Here is a 21,201-nt window from a genome sequence, read left to right as displayed (position 1 = left end):
CATGACTGGGAGTACAGATATGCATCAGTTGGTCAGTATACCTTAAGGGCATGGATCAGAAAACCAGTCAGTATTGTGATTTTTCAGAGATGGGAGTATGCAGGCCATGGAAGAACTGGGACAGATCCTTGCATCATGTTGAAACATGGCACGATAATGGGCCTTGATCTTATCACGTTATCTGTGCATTCAAATTACCGTTGATACAGTTCATTGTCTAGCTTATGCCTACCCATGACATCAGCAAACCCCTTTCCCAGTGTAGAGAAGTGAACTTTGAGGGGTTGCTAGACTTGGTATGCTGACAGGAATGCCCAACTGCACTCCCAACTTTGTGGCATCGTGTTGACAAACTGCACATTTGAGCGGCCTTTAATGAATTGTTTAATTGGCTTAATATGCCACATGACAGGTGGATGGATTATCTAGGCAAAGGAGAAATGCTCCTTCACTGGGTGGTAGAGAAATGCTCATGAAACCCAACATGTTGCATTTATTTTCTTCAGTATACTTCATGAATTGCCTAAGTAGTAAGCTATACCATTGAAGTTTTAGTGCAATTTAATAGGTCACTACCTTAACTAGTAGCTAACCAACATGGAGTACATTTGGCTACTTTTACACAGCCAATTCAGATTTTGTACCATGTGGGCTTTTAAATGATCAGATCTAAAAGACCAGTTAGTGGGGCGTGGAGAAGGGGAAAAAATAATTCTGAATTGGACTAGTTGTCTAATCACATCTCTAATCTAAACTTGTCATCAACAAGGCAAGGAAGTTAATCATAATATACAAAACAAATTTTTATTATAAAAAAGAAATCATTCTACACTGAAACTCCACATTAAAAATGGGTCGCAAACGTCTACACATTTTTCCTTGCATTTCTTAAAAAACGGCAGTGGAAACGATATCAATATAGGGCGGAAAAGAACATGCCACCATCCAAAGACAAAACAAGCAGTGCTTTGAGAATAAGAGCTGTTCATTTACAAGACAGCACAATATGACCCCTGTATGCATTATTGCAGCCATTGCACATCACTGTACATGTTCTGAAAAATCCAAAATGCTATAAATGGTACATTGTAAGGTTCACATTGTTTTGCAAATACTCCAGCTCAAGTTTCCAGGCAGTTTAGTCGTCATCCTCGTCATCATCCTCTTCCTCGTCATCATCCTCCTCTTCATCATCATCATCGTCATCATCATCCATGGGCGCTGCCTTCTTGCCAACAGCTGGCCTGCCAGGGCCACTCTTAGCAGTTGCACCTGCGCCTCCCTTAGCCTTGTAGGCAGCAACATCCTACAACAAACAATTCAGTTAACAAAAATGGACTTGATTTGTGTGACCTGTCTCCTACAACGGTTCTAGTCGGTAATGATAAGTGACAGTTGAAGTGGTTCTGGAGTGGACCTTACCTTCTCATACTTCTCCTTCAGCTTGGCGGCCTTTGCTTCGTGTGGCTGCTTGTCTTTGGGAGTCTGCTTGCCCCACAGCAGACCCAGCTGCTTGGCGATGTCTCCAATGCCCATGCCTGGGTTATCAGCCTTGATTCTTCCACGGTGTTCAGCACAGAACACGAAAAATGCAGAACTATCGGGGATAGAATGTTGAGAACACATTTAGTTCCAAAATCGGAACAGAACGCTACAGAAATCGATACAGTTGTATAAGTGGAGTACTTACGGTGGCCTCTTGGGGGCATTGGGGTCCTTCTTTCTCTTTCCTGCTGCCTTAGATCCCTTGGGGGGCACATAACCCTTCATGTCCTTGTCATAACGGACTTTGTCACCCTTGGCCATGTCCTCAAACTTCACCTTCTCTTTTGCAGACATGGTCTGGAAAAGGGAAAAACTTAATTAGTCACACCACTCATTGAAGCATCCATGTTGCGGACAAATCCCCACCATTTGATACATTGATTTGCTAACTGTTTCGTCATCACGCTTTGCCCCGCCCCTTGCCCCCCGGAAAAAACAACTTTTACATGGCGGCCGCTCAGAACTTACCCTCCACCTCTCTGAGCATTTCTTTGAGAACTCGGAAAAGTTCACTGAAGTTCCTGGGTGTTTTTTCTTGTGTTCTTCCCGGCACGTCGCAACAAAGAACGCATAGGAAGAAGTCTTTCCCTTCGGCTTATTAGGATCTTTACCCGGCATGGCTGCTATATTCTGAAAAAGGGAAAAAAATAAGCAAAAAATTTAATAAAATCTCAAAATATATAAATAACGTTAAAGTTATGTATTCGGATGCCACCACCGAGTAAACGAGCCACAAACCACTCCACGGACAGCCCAAGGACGCGAAACCGCGCTAATCCGATTGAGTTCCTGCTTCATTGTGGCTACAAGGCTAGGACAATAAGCGTCCCTCCATTTTGTTTCCCGCCTAAACCAAGTCTCCCAAAAAATGCAATAAGTAGGATCAAATCATTTATTCGTTGATAAATTGATCATCAGAAGGATACCCGTTAGTCATAAATAAACACCGAAAGGTTACCTAAACCATTTCTGCAAGGCTGATCAAAGTTAGTCTAGGAACGACGCTAGCTAGGCTAGCTCAATGGCAGCAAGTATGGAATGCATCGTGCAACATCGCCAACTACCTAGCACGATGTTAGCATGTTATGTCTGAAAGAAGTACCCAAAAAGTATTTTCTGGGCGGAAAACATTTTCAAAATGTTCCTTATCATACTGAACATTCTTGGCTACGACCAGAACAATACATTATTTAAAAATGTGTTAAGGCATCAAGTTAGCCAGCTAAATAGCAACTGAATCACAGCGCGCGCTTCACAACTTCGCTGGCTTAGTTGAGTAAAATAAGTTTACAACATATATTCTTCAGTAAGCATTTGAGAGGTTTTGTCTCAAATGCTTACTGAAAAGCATTCCAAAAACAAACTTTACATGTAGAAAATCACGAAAGATTTGAAAGGCGTAGAAGTTCTCTTACTCACCTATTATCCAGCCACACAAATACAATGAGTGCCAATGTAAAGTCCTTCGCACTGTTTTGTGAGTGGGAGACAGTTCGCACAAACTTGATTAAATGTTTTTAGAGCTCCTCCCGCTTGTCATATACGGTTGGCTGAAATTACGTATTTCAATTTGAATCTGGGACCCAGGGCATGAACGGTGTTTGGATTGGCTGAAGGTCTATATTTTGAGACTATCATGGTTGTCTGTGGCGGCTCAATGGCAAACTCATGTGATTGGCCGGAGAGGGGATTTAAAATAGACGGCGCCAAAAGCCTAAAAGCTTTGAAGGGGGTTGGTTGTGTGTTGAATGCCCGTTCCCACCAAGATCATTGGGACGTCCCTACCTTAACCTTAAACCTTACCTATTAACCTACCGTAACTATTTAAAATGTTAACTGCAATGGGGCTGGTAGTGACGACCCAAGGATCATATTAACAGGATCCGTTGCCACTGCTAGCCTGTCAGATAATTTAGGAAACAATAGAAATTAACAGTTATTGGTGAAAATAAAAACGCAAAATCTATGTATTAATGTAAAGGTGTAAAACGTTTTCAATATTTCAGACAGTGTTACAACGTTACTACAGAAAGACCCCACACAGCCATTGATACGTTTTGCCTGAGCTCTTATAAATGCTCAAATGTTTCCATGTGCAAGTGTCCATCTAGCCAGTCAGAAATGTAAAAGCAAGCTCCACCATAACCGTAGAACAAGAGCACAAAGGCTAGCAGGGGAACAGCTGTCAGCTGCGTGGAGATGCGACCCCAATGTGCTCCCAAGCTTTGTGTTGTACTACCGAGCCGCAGACACTGTAGCGATGTAAAGCCACGCCACGCGACTGAAGCTTTTGTTTTCCAACAGTCTTAAATCAGGATATCATTGCAATATTGGCCGAGTAGTAGCTTTATGTAGCCTAGTTAAGCCTATAGCCTAGCCTAGCCTATTGTTGCAGCCTGGTCTCATAGACTAGACGTAACATAGTACATGTAAATCCGGAAGAAATGTAAAAGCAAGCTCCACCATAACCGTAGAACAAGAGCACAAAGGCTAGCAGGGGAACAGCTGTCAGCTGCGTGGAGATGCGACCCCAATGTGCTCCCAAGCTTTGTGTTGTACTACCGAGCCGCAGACACTGTAGCGATGTAAAGCCACGCCACGCGACTGAAGCTTTTGTTTTCCAACAGTCTTAAATCAGGATATCATTGCAATATTGGCCGAGTAGTAGCTTTATGTAGCCTAGTTAAGCCTATAGCCTAGCCTAGCCTATTGTTGCAGCCTGGTCTCATAGACTAGACGTAACATAGTACATGTAAATCCGGATTACTCAAATTAGTATGATGTTTCTTTTGATTTGCTTACATAAGCACATGTTTTGCTTACGGGCAAAAATGGGTAGAGTATAATGCGAAAGTCTAGCAACTCACAAAAGGTTGTGAGTTCGAATCTCATCATGGATAACATCAGCATTTTAGCTAATTAGCAACTTTTCAACTATGTACTACTTTTTAGCTACATTGTAACAACTTAGAATGTTAGCTAACCCTTCCCCCAAACCTAACCTTAAAACCCTTTTAGCTAACCCTAACTTTAACCTAACTCCTAAACGAAACCCTAACCCCTAGCTTAGCTAACGTCGGCCAACTAGCTAACATTAGCCACCTTGCCACCTAGCTAGAATGCATAGCATATCATATGCTTCGCTAATTCATAACATATTGTATGTTTCACATATTCATTTCCCAAATTCGTAACATATTGTACGTTTGCATTTGTTAAATATAATATGAATTGTAACGTGTAACATATCATACAAAATGGGTGATGGACATCCACAAATTAATACATACGAATGTAAAACATATCATACCAAATAGAGGGTACAGAATAATACGTAATGCTCTGAGACCAGGTTGCAGCCAGCATGATAATTTTCCCCTAATCAATCAGTGCAGCAATCAATACTACAGACAAGTATGTTTATTCTCACAAATTGATGTACATTATCACATAATCAATGTGTGTTTGCTAGCTACTGTCCCCATGTCCTTAGCTGCAATTTCAGATAGACCTATTAGGCAACATACCTGAGCTATTTTGATGCATCAGCAATAAATGTACCCATTTTATAACTAATTAGTCCAGGTGTGTGGCGAGCTCGAGCTTGGTGGTCAATTGTTGTGGTCAGCTTTCTAGATTTACTACATTCAAGTAGTAGTCCAATGTCTAAATCATTTATGGAGAACTTCTCCTTGCTCTACACTCTTAGAAAAAAGGTGCTACCTAGAACCTAAACATGTTCTTTGGCTGTCCCCATAGGAGAACCCTTTGAAGAACCCTTTTTGGTTCCAGTTAGATCCCTTTTGAGTTCCATGTAGAACCCTTTACACAGAGGGTTCTACATATAACCCCAAATAGTTCTACCTGGAACCAGAAAGGGTTCTCCTATGGGGACAGCCAAATAACCCTTTTGGAACTCTTTTTGTAAGAGTGTAAGCCTAAAACAAACCAATGGCACTTCTCTTGAAAAATTAAAAGGGCCCACTTTGTTGCTAGCATTAACTATTTTCAGCCGTCTTTACTGTTGTTCTGTCAGTCAGGCTGCTTCATGGTAGAAACTAGGTGGTAGCCTATACAATTACAACCTGAAGTGACTTTTTTCGTAGCAGGTTAGGAGAATTTATTCAGCAGGTCAGGAGAATTAAGGTAGCAGGTTAGGGGGATTTAGGAAAGGTTAGAAAAAGGGTTAGAGGTTAGCTATAATGCTCTGCTAACCGGTTATGCTTTTGAAAAGTTACTTCCGGTCGTAGCTGTACTCCATCAAGTCACAACCCTGCTTCATTCCTCCTGTTCTGTTTTGCTTTCTCACAGCCAGGGCCTCAGCAGAACTGGAGCAGTTCAGCTCAAACCGGTTTAAGTGTGTCAGGAGGAGAAAAAGTAAACAGAGTTGTTGGGGTTGTATGTCAAGATTTATTGTGAGTGCCTTTTCTCCTGCAGGCCTCAGCTGCTCAAGTGTCAATGAGGCTGAGCGTCCATGTTGCCACTATGTTGAATGCCGCCATAGCAGCTGCACTTGGAGAGGAAGATTTCTAGAAGGTCCAAGGATCTCCCAGTACAGTAAAAAAAATGATTCTCATTCCATAGCACCAACATAGTAGTATGCTTATGACATAGTAGGCCCTTGTTTACGCTTGCCAACAAGTGACTCATGTTAATTATACTTAGGTTGGTCCTATTTCACACATGTACAAATGTGCTTTTTGCATATCCCATTCCCCCCGAGTCACCCTTGGATCTTGGGGTCACAGCCAAGGATAAGCCATTATTGATGGCAACCTTGGAGCAATTAGGGTTAAGTGCCTTGCTCAAGAGCACAGACAGATTTTTTTATCTAGTCGGCACAGGGATTCAAACCAGTGACCTTTCGATTACTGGCCTAACACTCTTAACCGATAGGCTACCTGCCACCCCAGAGGCCTACACCAGTAGCTGGGCAAATTGGAAAGTCACAATTAAGCACTGTAAAAAAAAATTGACAGAGGTCAATTTGTGGCTAACCTATAGTAAATGTGGACAAATAGCATACCAAATGGTTAGATATCAAATAAAAGATAAGGCCACAAGACAAAAGATGTAAAGTAGATGCTCAAGTTTTCCTTTCTTGCCTCACCAACACAGCCGTTCTCACCCAGCCCCATAGTAAAAGCACATAGCCTCACAAGCAAAAGGAGCTGACAAGACCATCAGCATTAGCATAAAACTGTAAGCCCCCCAGTTGTTTACCAATGGGCCCAACTGACAAAACACCCTTTCACATACTCACAGGACCCGAGATCCTATTCACACTGGATCCTCATTGTGGGAAGCAGATGACTTTATCCACAGGGTGTCAAACATAGGTATTAAAGGTGGCAGGAGAGTGCAGGCTCGATTCCTCTCCAATTACCATCTTCAGTGCTGAGTTTTTCGCACGAGTTACATTGCAAACAGTGGATTGATTTGTCTCAACTTGTATATGATTTTAGACATAGGGAAAAAACAGGATAGCAGTTTATGGGTGGTTTATGTGTGTTGACTTTGAACTGAGGACTGAAGTAGTGAAGTACTTTGGGCTCCCGAGTGGCGCAGCGCTCTAAGGCACTACATCTCAGTGCTTGAGGCGTCACTACAGACACCCTGGTTCCAATTGGGAGTTCCATAGGGCGGCGAACAACAGGACCAGAGTCATCCGGGTTTGGCCGGTGTAGACCGTCATTGTAACAAATAATAATTTGTTCTTAATTGACTTGCCGGGTTAAATAAAGGTAAAAAATATATATATATTAATATATATATAATGGTGAGATGCATTTGTGCGATTTGACATCCTTCACTGTTTGGCCTATTCTACAGTTACTGGAATCTATTATCAGTGACTGAGAATAACAGTGAATCCGTGAATAAATCTTATCCGCTCAAGAGCCTTAATTCAGTTTGTTTACATAGAGCAGTAGAACAATCTCTTCTAATTACAACAATATTAATCAGTGATGTTTTGCAACTGACTGACAAAGGCAAGTTTATCAACAACAAACTGAAACATAACAAGCTCACAAAGGAAACATGAGCTACAAAGGTGGTTTCATAATTCAACAAGTAAGGCCTGCAGGCAAAATAACACTCAAACCGATCTGTTTATTAATATTCTCACATACAGTGTTGTAATTGACACAAAATCATTGGATAAGTACAGGGAGATGTCATGGAGCAGTAGAACAACTTGTTTAAACAGCTCCACCAGTCTAGGTGATCTGTAGTGCTATATTATTCACATTTTAGTCATTTAGCAGACACTCTGATCCAGAAGGACTTACAGTTAGTTAGGCCTAGTAACACACACAGTACTATAATCCTTTTGCAAAGACATTTACAATACAGTTGAACAGCCTACTTGTTTCAGCCATGTAAAATCATCTTTCATAGGCTCATCACAACATCACATTTTATGATCCTGCTGACATTTATGGCATTTAATAGCCTTGAATATAAAATGGAATGTCTCTCACGAATGGCATACTATTAACTATTGAATAATATTTTGGGATGTGCAACAACTCAATATAAAGGCACACTCGTGGTATTACTGTACTACAACTATCTGTTTACGTTTGGGTGTAGATAATGGGGAGTGTCACATCATTGCGAATGCCAAATGAAGGGTCTGCCAAGTCAGATATACAACTGTTGAACTGTAGCCTTTTATTTATTTTTATTTTATTTTACCTTTATTTTACTAGACTGAAAATAATGCATTTTATTTGTAGGCCCATGTATTGTGAAAGATGGGCCTCTTTTTTTCAGCTTCAAAGCTTGTGCTTTTTATTTTAGCTCCAGCCTTCTGAACTTGTCGTTGTTGTAGCTGTCTCCAAGTGAAGAATGAAATGCATGTAATTCTGTAGTCCGGAATGGATGGGCCCATCCCCCTTGGCCCCATTTACTCTTTACTCTTGGTTCAATTCAGAAGATTGCACCGTCCGTGTTCACTGTCCATTCAAACGACTGATGGCTCAGATGGTTTTGCATGGAATTATAAAGGAGATTTTGGGTCCAAAGAAGACATCCCTGGAACAACATGAAAAATAAAATCATGTGTTTAGTAGTTTGCCCTATTAGCCTGGAATCCAAGACTATGGTAAACTGTCCATGACTTTCTAGTGGATGGACCATGTGATTCAGGAGAGAATGGCCTAGTTAATGAAGGAAGCATCTAGTCAAGAGGGCATTATTTTCAAGTGATAACCTGATCAACTGTGATTGCAAACTGATAAGCTCCGTGTATCTGTTTGATTTCCAGGCATATAAGTGCCTCTTTAAAGGAAAAACACTTCTCTGTAGTCAACAGCTGACTAAAAACAGCCAAAATGCATAGGCCTAGCCATAGCATATTTGCATTACACGAGCAAAGGCCATGATGTAAAAACAGCACGAATGACCTTTTAACTGACCAGTGAAACAAAAGTCAACTCCACATCACAGCTCACTGCAAGGCAGCACACGTGCCTGACTGTATTAATAGGTGGCTTATGATAATCACAATGTAGGCAGTGTTCACTGGGCAGCCTGTGACTGGATCCAATTCGTTCCCAACTATAATTGCCCACCGGCCTCCATTCGGCCTCCAGTGCACATAACAGCACAACAGAGCCATCCACTGTTCCAGAACTGTATTAACATCGACTGTATATGTGTGCTGAACATGGGCGCCGCCTACTGGCGGAGAATGGAATTGCTGTACCTTGGGCAGCAGAGGAGCTCACTGAAGTTACAGTAGCACACCATGTCGCATTTGTTCCCCTCCCAGAAATGGTTCTGCAGGGAATCGATGGGTCGCATGGTCGCAACTCCGTTGGAGATGCCAACATTGCGACAGTCCCTGTCCTTCAAGACTTTCTTGTAGCAGGACCAGCGGTTTGATGGAATGGCCTCGCTGCCCATTGCCAACAGTCCAACCAAGAGAATTGCAGCAATGAGTAGTGCCTTCATTTTGATCAAGCTGTAAATAGGACGACATAATGTATATAATTGGTTAGAATGTCTCCAAAGTCACCCCAGTCATTAATATATACATACATTTTAACATGAACTACAAATCCCCCCCCCCCCCCCTACAAATATTCCCGTTAGGGCCATAAGCAGGGTCTGAGTTTTAGTAAGGTCCAGAGGGGGTGGAGGGACATTTTTTGAAAGTTTATATTGCATTTCTTTCAAATAAAACAAATCTAAAATGCTATTTGGAGGAGAGCAGATACAGACAAAATGCTATTTGGAGGAGAGCAGATACAGACAAAATGCTAACCTACAAAGCATTACATGGGCTTGCTCCTACATATCTCTCTGATTTGGTCCTGCCGTACATACCTATACGTACGCTACGGTCACAAGACGCAGGCCTCCTAATTGTCCCTAGAATTTCTAAGCAAACAGCTGGAGGCAGGGCTTTCTCCTATAGAGCTCCATTTTTATGGAACGGTCTGCCTACCCATGTCAGAGACGCAAACTCGGTCTCAACCTTTAAGTCTTTACTGAAGACTCATCTCTTCAGTGGGTCATATGATTGAGTGTAGTCTGGCCCAGGAGTGGGAAGGTGAACGGAAAGGCTCTGGAGCAACGAACCGCCCTTGCTGTCTCTGCCTGGCCGGTTCCCCTCTTTCCACTGGGATTCTCTGCCTCTAACCCTATTACAGGGGCTGAGTCACTGGCTTGCTGGGGCTCTCTCATGCTGTCCCTGGAGGGGGTGCGTCACCTGAGTGGGTTGATTCACTGTTGTGGTCATCCTGTCTGGGTTGGCGCCCCCCCCCCCCCCCTTGGGTTGTGCCGTGGCGGAGATCTTTGTGGGCTATACTCAGCCTTGTCTCAGGATGGTAAGTTGGTGGTTGAAGATATCCCTCTAGTGGTGTGGGGGCTGTGCTTTGGCAAAGTGGGTGGGGTTATATCCTTCCTGTTTGGCCCTGTCCGGGGGTGTCCTCGGATGGGGCCACAGTGTCTCCTGACCCCTCCTGTCTCAGCCTCCAGTATTTATGCTGCAGTAGTTTATGTGTCGGGGGGCTGGGGTCAGTTTGTTATATCTGGAGTACTTCTCCTGTCCTATTCGGTGTCCTGTGTGAATCTAAGTGTGCGTTCTCTAATTCTCTCCTTCTCTCTTTCTTTCTCTCTCTCGGAGGACCTGAGCCCTAGGACCATGCCCCAGGACTACCTGACATGATGACTCCTTGCTGTCCCCAGTCCACCTGGCCATGCTGCTGTTCCAGTTTCAACTGACCTGAGCCCTAGGACCATGCCCCAGGACTACCTGACATGATGACTCCTTGCTGTCCCCAGTCTACCTGGCCATGCTGCTGCTCCAGTTTCAACTTCCACCTGACTGTGCTGCTGCTCTAGTTTCAACTGTTCTGCCTTATTATTATTCGACCATGCTGGTCATTTATGAACATTGAACATCTTGACCATGTTCTGTTATAATCTCCACCCGGCACAGCCAGAAGAGGACTGGCCACCCCACATAGCCTGGTTCCTCTCTAGGTTTCTTCCTAGGTATTGGCCTTTCTAGGGAGTTTTTCCTAGCCACCGTGCTTCTCCACCTGCATTGCTTGCTGTTTGGGGTTTTAGGCTGGGTTTCTGTACAGCACTTTGAGATATCAGCTGATGTACGAAGGGCTATATAAATAAATTTGATTTGATTTGATTTGAGAGCAGATACAGACAAAATGCTATTTGGAGGAGAGCAGATACAGACAAAATGCTATTTGGAGGAGAGCAGATACAGACAAAATGCTATTTGGAGGAGAGCAGATACAGACAAATATGTACCCAGCCATTATCACATTGGTTGCTGTAGCTTAATTTACCTCAGTTGATCAACAAAACACGTTGATTAGATCTATTTAGATCTAGCCTATTAGATCTACAATTTGCCACTACACATTAACTCAGCACCGAGATGAAAAACTTCAATATGTACAGAGGGATCTGTTAGAATATTTATTTATTTATTAACAAAACGCAAACAAATATGTTTGCTTTACAGAACTTTTGATTGCAATGTCCTGCAATTCTACACATTTTATTATGGGCTGTGCAGATTAAAAGCTAATTTCCTGCAATTGGATACATTTTGCTATGACTTATGCCATGTTAAAGATGTAAAGTCCCACGCATAGAGGACCTGCGTGGTTCTGGTACCGGTCCCGACCGACACGTTCGCTTATAAAATCGACCTGTGGACACCGTAGATCAAAATGGCTTGCATCGAGCGGTAACGCGGGTTCATAACGACTCATTCGTGTATCTCTTCCGCCTGTGTGATTTAGGACAGAGAGGAAGAGGAATAGAGATGCCCAACTCGGCGGAAAGATGTCTCCTTTCAGTAGGTGGCGTTTTTTCGTTGTTTCGCCCACCAAGCAAAGAGTTTTTGTATGGAAGTCAATGAGAGAGTGTTGAATTTGGTAAACCAAAAAAATGTATGGCTTATTTGCTACGGTAGGTTTATTTCATCCAGTAATAGTTTCCGAATGGTTAAATTGTTACGAGTGTATTGATATAAGCAGGGCACTTGACATCCCGGCAATTTTGAGAAAAAACACTTTATATGGGTGTCTCGAGATGGCTTTGCATATTCATTACATGAGGCCAGTAGTGTAGCGTCTGTCTCCATTGAATACAGGCAGTTGACGTCGAATTTTCAAAAGAGATTACAATAATTAGATGTATCCACCAATCCAAATAAATAATAGGCGGGATCTAGACAGCACACCGTACCGCTTCGTTGACAACATTGTCAAGACAGCGAGACATGTATATCCATAATCTTCGTTTATGATGTGAAATCTGACACCACTTGAAGCTGGGACGTCCCTCCTAGACAGACAATAGTAAGAGGAAAGGCGAGTTCAGGAAGCCAAGCTAGAGCTCTCTTGTGTGACGTTCACAGCGGTGGGGGCAGACGTTTTGATCAAGAGAGACCTGCATATTTGATCTAATACTAGACATACAAATATGTATTTTACAGTTATAAGGAAGGTGAAATCTTATAGTTATTATTTTTATAATTTCATTATACTATATTTCAAGCGTTATTCATACAGTTTTGTTGAATAGGAAATACATACAAAATAAGAATCATATTTTTACTTGTGTACTTGAGCTTGTGTCCTCAAAAGTGACTACACCTCAGCAATTTATAACTATTTTTATCAGAAAGGTGAGATTTCTTTCTTGGAGTAGGCAGCATTAAATATGGCCCTCATGATAAATAATTTGTTTTGGTGATTACGTAGATTACATTTTAGATTACATTTAGTTACATTTATTAAGAGATATGATGTCTGAGTGAGCGTGATTAATAAAATCAATGGGGGCCCCCTGGAGGTCAGGGTCCCTGGGCACGTAATTCAGCCATGATTACTAAAAGTTAAAATACTTGGCTAGACTAATTTGACTAATTTACCTATCTTCAAAATGTTAACTGATATCGACTAATTGAGTGACTGAATTGTTAGGTTAGATTACTCGTTGGTTATTACTGCATTGTCGGAACTAGAAGCACAAGCATTTCGCTACACTCGCATTAACATCTGCTAACCATGTATATGTGACAAATGAATTTGATTTGCTTTGATTTGACTAATTGAGTGACTGTCAGTGAGTGACATATAAGAGGAAAACTGCTGATGCACAACCAAATATCGAAAATTCACCAATTGTACAATTCTAACTCTCAACAGTAAGTTGAGACTCGGTCTTCTTTGTGAACAACTCCACTATAGATTTGGCCTTGTGTTTTAGGTTATTCTCCTGCTGAAAGGTGAATTCAGCTCCCGGTGTCTGGTGAAAAGCAGATAGAACAATGTTTTCCTCTAGGATTTTTCCTGTGTTTAGCTCCATTCCTTTTTTAAAAATCCTGAACCCCCCCCAATTCTTAACTATTACAAGCACACCCATAACATGACCGAATCAAATGAAATAACATTTTGCGCCGAATATAATAGGTGTAGGTAGACCTTACAGTGAAATGCTTACTTATGAGACCATAACCAACAATGCAGTTAAAAAATAATACAGATGACAGAACAATTTCCAAACACATGAAGGTACCACGTTCATCGGTACAAACAATAGTACGCAAGTATAAACACCATGGGACCGCGCAGCCGTCATACCGCTCAGGAAGGAGGCACGTTCTGTCTCCTAGAGATGAACATACTTTGGTCCGAAAAGTGCAAATCAATTCCAGAACAACAGCAAAGGACCTTGTGAAGATGCTGGAGGAAACAGGTACAAAAGTATCTATATCCACAATAAAAACTAGTCCTATATTGACATAACCTGAAAGGGCGCTCAGCAAGGAAAAAGACACTTCCAAAACCGCCATAAAAAAGCCAGACTACGGTTTGCAACTGCACATGGGGACAAAGCTCATACTTTTTGGAGAAATATCCTCTGGTTTGATTAAAAAAAATAGAACTGTTTGGCCATAATGACCATAGTTATGTTTGGAGGAAAAAGGGGGAGGCTTGCAAGCCGAAGAACACCATCCCAACCGTGAAGCATGGGGGTGGCAGGATCATGTTGTGGGGGTGCTTTGCTGCAGGAGGGTCTGGTCCACTTCACAAAATAGATGGCATCATGAGGACGGAAAATGATATGGATATATTGAAGCAACATCTCAAGACATCAGTCAGGAAGTTAAAGCTATGTCGCAAATGGGTCTTCCAAATGGACAATGACCTCAAGCATACTTCCAAAGTTGTGGCAAAATGGCTTAAGGACAACAAAGTCAAGGTATTGGAGTGGCCATCACAAAGCCCTGACCTCAATCCTATAAATAAATGTGTGGGCAGAATCGAAAACGCGTGTGTGAGCAAGGAGGCCTACAAACCTGACTCGGTTACACCAGCTCTGTCAGGAGGAATGAACCAAAATTCACCCAACTTATTGTGGGAAGCTTGTGGAAGGCTACCCAAAATGTTTGACCCAAGTTAAACAATTTAAAGGCAATGCTACCAAATACTAATTGAGTGTACGTAAACTTCTGACCCACTGGGAATGTGATTCAAGAAATACAAGCTGAAATAAATCATTCTCTCTACTATTATTCTGACATTTCACATTCTTAAAATAAAGTGGTGATCCTAACTGATCTAAGACAGGGAATCTTTACTAGGATTAAATGTCAGGAATTGTGAAAAACTGAGTTTAATGTATTTGGCTAAGGTGTATGCAAACTTCCGACTTCAACTGTACATGTATGTAAAGTTATTAAAGTGACTATGCATGGATTATAACAACAGAGAGTAGAAGCGATGTAAAAGGGGGGGGGGGGGGGGGTGCAATGCAAAAAGTCTGGGAAGCCATTTGATTAGATGTTCAGGAGTCTTATGGCTTGGGGGTAGAAGCTGTTTTAGAAGCCTCTTTGACTTAGACTTGGCGCTCCGGTACCACTTGCCATGCAGTTGCAGGGAGAACATTCTATGACTACGGTGGCTGGAGTCTTTGACAATTTTTAGGGCCTACCTCTGACACCACCTGGTATAGAGTTTCTGGATGGCAGGAAGCTTGGCCCCAGTGATGTACTGGGCCGTTCGCACTACCCTCTGTCATGCCTTGCGGTCGGAGCAGTTGCCAGACCAGGCAGTGATGCAACCAGTTAGGATGCTCTCGATGGTGCAGCTGTAGAACCTTTTGAGGATCTGAAGACCCATGCCAAATCTTTTCAGTCTCCTGAGGGGGAATAGGTTTTGTCGTGCCCTCTTCATGACTGTGTGCTTGGACCGTGTTAGTTTGTTGGTGATGTGGACACCAAGGAACTTGAAGCTCTCAACCTGCTCCACTGCAGCCCCGTCAATGAGAATAGGGGGCGTGCTCAGTCCTCTTTTTCCTGTAGTCCACAATCATCTCCTTTGTCTTGATCACGTTGAGGGAGAGGTTGTTGTCCTGGCACCACACGGCTGCGTCTCTGAACTCCTCCCTATAGGCTGTCTCGTCGTTTTCGGTGATTAGGCTGTTCTGTCATCGGCAAACTTAATGATGGTGCTTAGCTTATTGATGAGCTTTGAGGGCACTATATTGTTGAACGCTGAGCTGTAGTCAACGAATAGCATTCTCACATGGGTGTTCCTTTTGTCCAGGTGGGAAAGGGCAGTGTGGAGTGAGATAGAGATTGCATCATCCGTGGATCTGTTGGGGCAGTATGCAAATTATTGTGGGTCTAGGGTTTCTAGGATAATGGTGTTGATGTGAGCCATGACCAGCCTTTTAAAGCACTTCATGGCTACAGACGTGAGTGCTATGGGTTGGCAGGTTACCTTAGTGTTCTTGGGCACAGGCACTGTGGTGGTCTGCTTAAAACGTTGATATTACAGACTCGGACAGGGAGTGGTTGAAAATGTCAGTGAAGACACTTGCCAGTTGGTCAACGCATGCTCCCAGTACATGTCCTGGTAATCCATCTGGCCCAGCGGCCTTGTGAATGTTGACCTGTTTAAAGGTCTTACTCAGATTATCTGCGGCGAGCGTGATCACACATTCTTCCGGAACAGCTGGTGCTCTCATGCATGTTTCAGTGTTATTTGCCTAGAAGCAAGCATAGAAGTAGTTTAACTTGTCTTGTAGGCTTGTGTCACTGGCCAGCTCTGGGCTCTGCTTCCCTTTGTAGTCTGTAATGGTTGCAGGCCCTGCCACATCCGGCCAGCGTCAGAGCCGGTGCAGTACGATTCGATCTTAGTCCTGTATTGACGCTTTGCCTGTTTGATGGTTGGTCGGAGGGCATAGCAGGATTTCTTATAAGCTTCCGGGTTAGAGGTGCACAGGGTAGCCTAGTGGTTAGAGCGTTGGACTAGTAACCGGAAGGTTGCAAGTTCAAATCCCCAAGCTGACAAGGTACCAATCTGTCATTCTGCCCCTGAACAGGCAGTTAACCCACTGTTTCTAGGCCATCATTGAATATAAGAATTTGTTCTTAACTGACTTGCCTAGTTAAATAAGGTAAAATACATTTTTTTAAAGAGTCACGCTCTTTGGAAGTGGTAGCTCTAGCCTTTAGCTCAGTGCGGATGTTGCCTGTAACCCATGGTTGGGGTATGTACGTACAGGCACTGTGGGGACGACGTCACCAATGCCCTTATTGATGAAGCCAAAGACTGATGTGGTGTATTCCTCAATGCCATCGGAGGAATCCCGGAACATATTCCAGTCTGTGCTAACAAAACAGTCCTGTAGCTTAACAACTGCTTCATCTGACCACTTTTTTATTGATCTAGTCACTGGTGGTTCTTGCTTTAATTTTTGCTTGTAACCAGGAACCAGGAGGATAGAATTATGGTCAGATTTGCCAAATGGAGGGTGAGGGAGAGCTTTGTATGCGTCTGTGTGGAGTAAAGGTGGTCCAGAGTTTTTTACCCCTCTGGTTGCACATTTGTTAGTTTATTTGCGTTGTTTGTATTAGCCACCACTATGTTTGAATATATTGAGAGTGGTACACAGTAACGTGTTGTATTGGATTTGCCCTAAACATAACACTTTGTATTCAGGACAAAAAGTGAATTGCTTTGCCAAATTCTTTTGCAGTATTACTTTAGTGTGTTGTTGCAAACAGGATGCATGTTTTGGAATATTTTATTCTGTACAAGCTTTCTTCTTTTCACTCTGTCAATTAGGTTAGTATTGTAGAGTAATTACAATGTTGTTGATCCATCCTCAGTTTTCTCCTATACAGCCATTAAACCCTGTAACTGTTTTGATGGTGAAGTTCCTGAGTGGTTTCCTAAGTTAGGAAGGACACCTGTATCTTTTTAGTGACTGGGTGTATTGATACACAATTGAAAGTGTAATTAATAACTTCACCATGCTCAAATGGATATTCAATATCTGTTTTTTTATTCTTTTTATTTTTTTATCCACCAATAGGTGCCCTTCTTTGCGAGGCATTGGAAAACATCCCTGGTCTTTGTGGATGAATCTGTGTTTCAAATTCACTGCACAACTGAGGGAGCTTACAGATAATTGTATGCGTGGGTTACATAGATGAGGTAATCATTCAAAAATCATGCTAAACACTATTATTGAACATAGAGTGAGTCCATGCAACTTATTAGGTGACTTGTTAAGCACATTTGTACTGAACTTATTTAGACTTGCCATAACAAAGAGGTTGAATAGTTTTTGACTCAAGTCATTTCAACTTTAAATTCATTTGTCAAATAAAAAATATATAAGTCCACTTTGTCATTATAGGGCATTGTGTGTAGGCTACTGACAAAAACATCTACATTGTATAAATGTTCAAGTCAGGCTGTAACTCAACAAAATGTGGAAAAAGTCAAGGGGTGTGAAAACTTTCTGAAGGCACTTTAAGTAGGACCCTGATTCACATAGTGTTATGATGTTGTTGATTGTAGAATTTGAACCTAGCATAAGTTGGACATCCTCTATAACATTTTTCAATTTGCAACAATATTGATACTGGACATAAATATTGCATTCATCTGTTATGTCAAAGATTGGTGGATATATACAGCCTATTTTCTATTTCGCTTATGCCACTAAATAATTTAACCTTGTGCTTTAAATAGATTCAATATTATTTGGATTTCAATTATATTACCATAACCCATTTATTGCAAAGATTCCCACGGTACAATGATTGCAGCCTTATAAACTTCCCTTCTGTACATTGCAGTTATAACTAGTGCTGAGCAATTAACCGATATTTTGGTTGAATTATTTGAAATCCATTTCGTTCGATTTTTTTTCTGTGAGGTCAATGCACAAATGGCAGTTTCTCGAGAGATAAGTCAGATCCAGCCTGAACTGTGTGATGTAGTAGGGAGTTGTCGTTTCCAACAGGCCAATATCCTGCATATTTCAGAGTGTAAATCGTAGTAATTAACTACAATGACCACAATCCACTGCGCATCTACTTGTCCTGTCTATCTTTTCTTTGTGCCTGCTACGGTAATTTCTGCCTGCTACGGTAAACGGCAGAAGAATGCGCGATCGTGAGGGGATTTAGAGAGCAGCTGATGCTTGACAGGGTATCGCTACCTGAAAAACACTGATCTAAGTGATCGAAAGTTGGTATTCAGTCATAGAAGTATGCCTTATTTACTCCGAAGAGATACAAATTAGTGATTTTGTCAGACAGAATATTCAGCAGCTCTGTAGGGATGAGATGATGACTTGGAATTAAATAATACAATCATAAAATAAAACAAATGAAATATACACAACAACTGAAATATGTTATTAAAGTAATGTGAACACTATAATGTAATGTGAACATGTGAACATTAACATTATGGTTAATAAGTGATAAGCAGTAATGGGCAGTCACTACCATCATGGTACTTTTATTAATTGTTTTATTCTGTGTTGTTACAGCATTCAACCCAAATAACCGAAATCGAAAACGAATGATTATTTTTTAATCATCGAATTATAATCATTCATCATTCATCATTAGTTATAACTCGTGTTAATTTACTTATAACTCCCCAACATTATTATATTTCCAATTACATAACATTATTTGCTGATTAAATTGGCCCCTACCTTATTTAGTACTCTCCCCAGGAACGGCAGTAGCTTCTGACCCGTTTTCATTGGGTACATTTAGTAAGTATAAAACAGAAAACAGAGGAGTCTTTATCCCTACTCTACCCCATGCTAAGAGTAGGACCATCTCTCCCCTCTCTCCTCTCAGCCTGTAAACCAGAGAAATAACCAAGGGCATTGATTAAGTCCGCACTCTGCACAAGCACTGAAATAACGCCATGCATACATGCAAGTACGTTAGAGGGCTAAGAGAGGAGGCCAGCATTGGGGAGTGATCCAAACCAAAACTCTCAGTCTCAGACAGATTTAGTTCATATATGCTGTGGAAAAGTACATGAACGGGGTCTGAATCATGGTTTTACAGTCTAGCGGACAAGCAGCGTTTGTTCACATCCAGAATAACGTATAATTCCAATTTAGCAGGCTTGAAGTAGTAGGCTACATTTTTAGTATATGTGTTTTCAATGTGTTTTCAATGTGTTTTTTTATATTATTTAATTGGTTGTATATCAGCCATTTTGCATTTCAATAGAGAAACATCCAAGAGCGAATGAACGAATGCCTGATACTGAATGTTGCCTTTCACTGAAACTCTCTAAAGCATCTGAATTGCTGTGAGTGTTGCAATCAGATGTGGTGGATGCTCGTACTGTTTAAATGGAGTGTCTGTCTGGGTATAATGAAATGCAAGTGATGCATGCAGTAAATGAACCAGTTGGAAGGGAAATGCATGTTTCTCTATAGCTGTAACCTTTGCCTTGACTTGGCTCCTTTCCTTGTTGACACGCAGAGGAGCTCCACTGACTGCTGATAGAGCTGGTTGGCTGTGAAAGTATCCGTCACAGCCAAATTGAATCATCTACTTCGTGTGTTAAATCAATTGCTTCTTATTGTTCGATAGCACAGTTTTATCCGTTGCAGTTCCACTTTAAACAAATCAAGCGGTATATACTTTGTGTTATACAGCTACCGAAAATTGAGAAATGGCTTTTTGGGGCTCTGAAAGTATATCATACTCAATAAAAGATGGCATTTTGCGGTTGACGCTTAATGATGTAATTGACACTGTAGTGGGTGTTTCATGCTCTTCTATGGATGAGCCTTGTTTCATTGGAGGATCAGATGGGTTGATGTTAAGAATAGTTTATTAAGACACATTTTATATTTTGATTGGCCTATAGTAGCTCAATAAGTATGGGAGACCAGGGATGGTTATAACACTCAATATCTCCAATCAGGAACAAGCTAGAATCATGTGACTCACTGCACATGCTCAGTTCAGTCCTCAATCCTCATGAAGAAGCAAGAGGTAAGAAAGTACTTTTTTGAACCAAATATGTTTTTGTGATGGCATCACCTGCTTTGTAGTTAGATTCACCAAACGTATATAAGCTTTATAACCAGTGTGTGTAGATATGTTTGATGTATAGTGAACACAAATATAAACACAACATATAAATGTTGGTCCCATGTTTTATGAGCTGAAATAAAAGATCCCAGAAGTTATCCATCTGTACAAAAAGCTTATATCTCTCAAATTCTGTGCACAAATGTGTTTACATCCCTGTTAGTAAGCGTTTCTCCTTTGCCAAGATAATCCATCCACCTGACAGGTATAGCATACCAAGAAGCTGATTAAACAGCACAGGTGCACCTTGTGCTGGGGACAATAAAAGGCCACTTTAAAATGTGCCGTTTTGCCACACAACACAATGCCACAGATTACTCAAGTTTTGAGGGAGAGTGCAATTGACATGCTGACTGCAGGAATGTCCACCGAAGCTGTTGCTAGATAATTTTATGTTAATTTCTCTACAATAAGCCGCCGATGTCAATTTCAATGCACAGAGATACAGTGATGACATCGCTGCTTCTTGGTATGCTATACCTGTCAGGTGGATGGATTATCTTGGCAAAGTAGAAACGCTTAATGATGTAAACAAATTTGTGCACAAAATTTTAGAGAAATAAGCTTTTTGTGCAGATGGATAACTTCTGGGATCTTTTATTTCAGCTCATGAAACATGGGACCAAAGCTTTACATGTTGCATTTTATATTTTTGTTCACTATACACCAAACATATCCTCACACCCTGGTTATAAACCTTATATAAGTTTAGTGACTCTAAC

The 21,201-nt window shown here is 41.5% G+C and overlaps 2 protein-coding genes across 2 annotated transcripts; both read right to left on the bottom strand.

The window, feature by feature from the left end:
• Nucleotides 1-478: 478 nt before the first annotated feature.
• LOC109901289 (high mobility group protein B2-like) lies at nt 479-3,091 on the bottom strand. The gene is made up of 5 exons (XM_020497337.2): nt 2,965-3,091; nt 2,014-2,175; nt 1,691-1,842; nt 1,423-1,597; nt 479-1,306 (listed from the first exon to the last, which is right to left on the bottom strand). The coding sequence occupies exons 2-5, from the start codon at nt 2,161-2,163 to the stop codon at nt 1,139-1,141; spliced, it is 645 nt and encodes a 214-aa protein (XP_020352926.2). The 5' UTR covers nt 2,164-2,175; nt 2,965-3,091; the 3' UTR covers nt 479-1,138.
• Nucleotides 3,092-7,639: 4,548 nt separating this feature from the next.
• Nucleotides 7,640-19,255, bottom strand: LOC109900377 (scrapie-responsive protein 1-like). The gene is made up of 3 exons (XM_020496074.2): nt 19,069-19,255; nt 9,260-9,517; nt 7,640-8,586 (listed from the first exon to the last, which is right to left on the bottom strand). Exons 2-3 carry the CDS (start codon nt 9,505-9,507, stop codon nt 8,532-8,534), a joined length of 303 nt encoding a protein of 100 aa, XP_020351663.2. The 5' UTR covers nt 9,508-9,517; nt 19,069-19,255; the 3' UTR covers nt 7,640-8,531.
• Between the last annotated feature and the right edge of the window lie 1,946 nt (nt 19,256-21,201).

Source organism: Oncorhynchus kisutch, linkage group LG12, assembly GCF_002021735.2.
Source record: "Oncorhynchus kisutch isolate 150728-3 linkage group LG12, Okis_V2, whole genome shotgun sequence".
Classification (NCBI taxonomy): domain Eukaryota; kingdom Metazoa; phylum Chordata; class Actinopteri; order Salmoniformes; family Salmonidae; genus Oncorhynchus; species Oncorhynchus kisutch.
The sequence above is the reverse complement of the archived record's forward strand: the minus strand, read 5'-3'. Positions and strand labels throughout refer to the sequence as shown.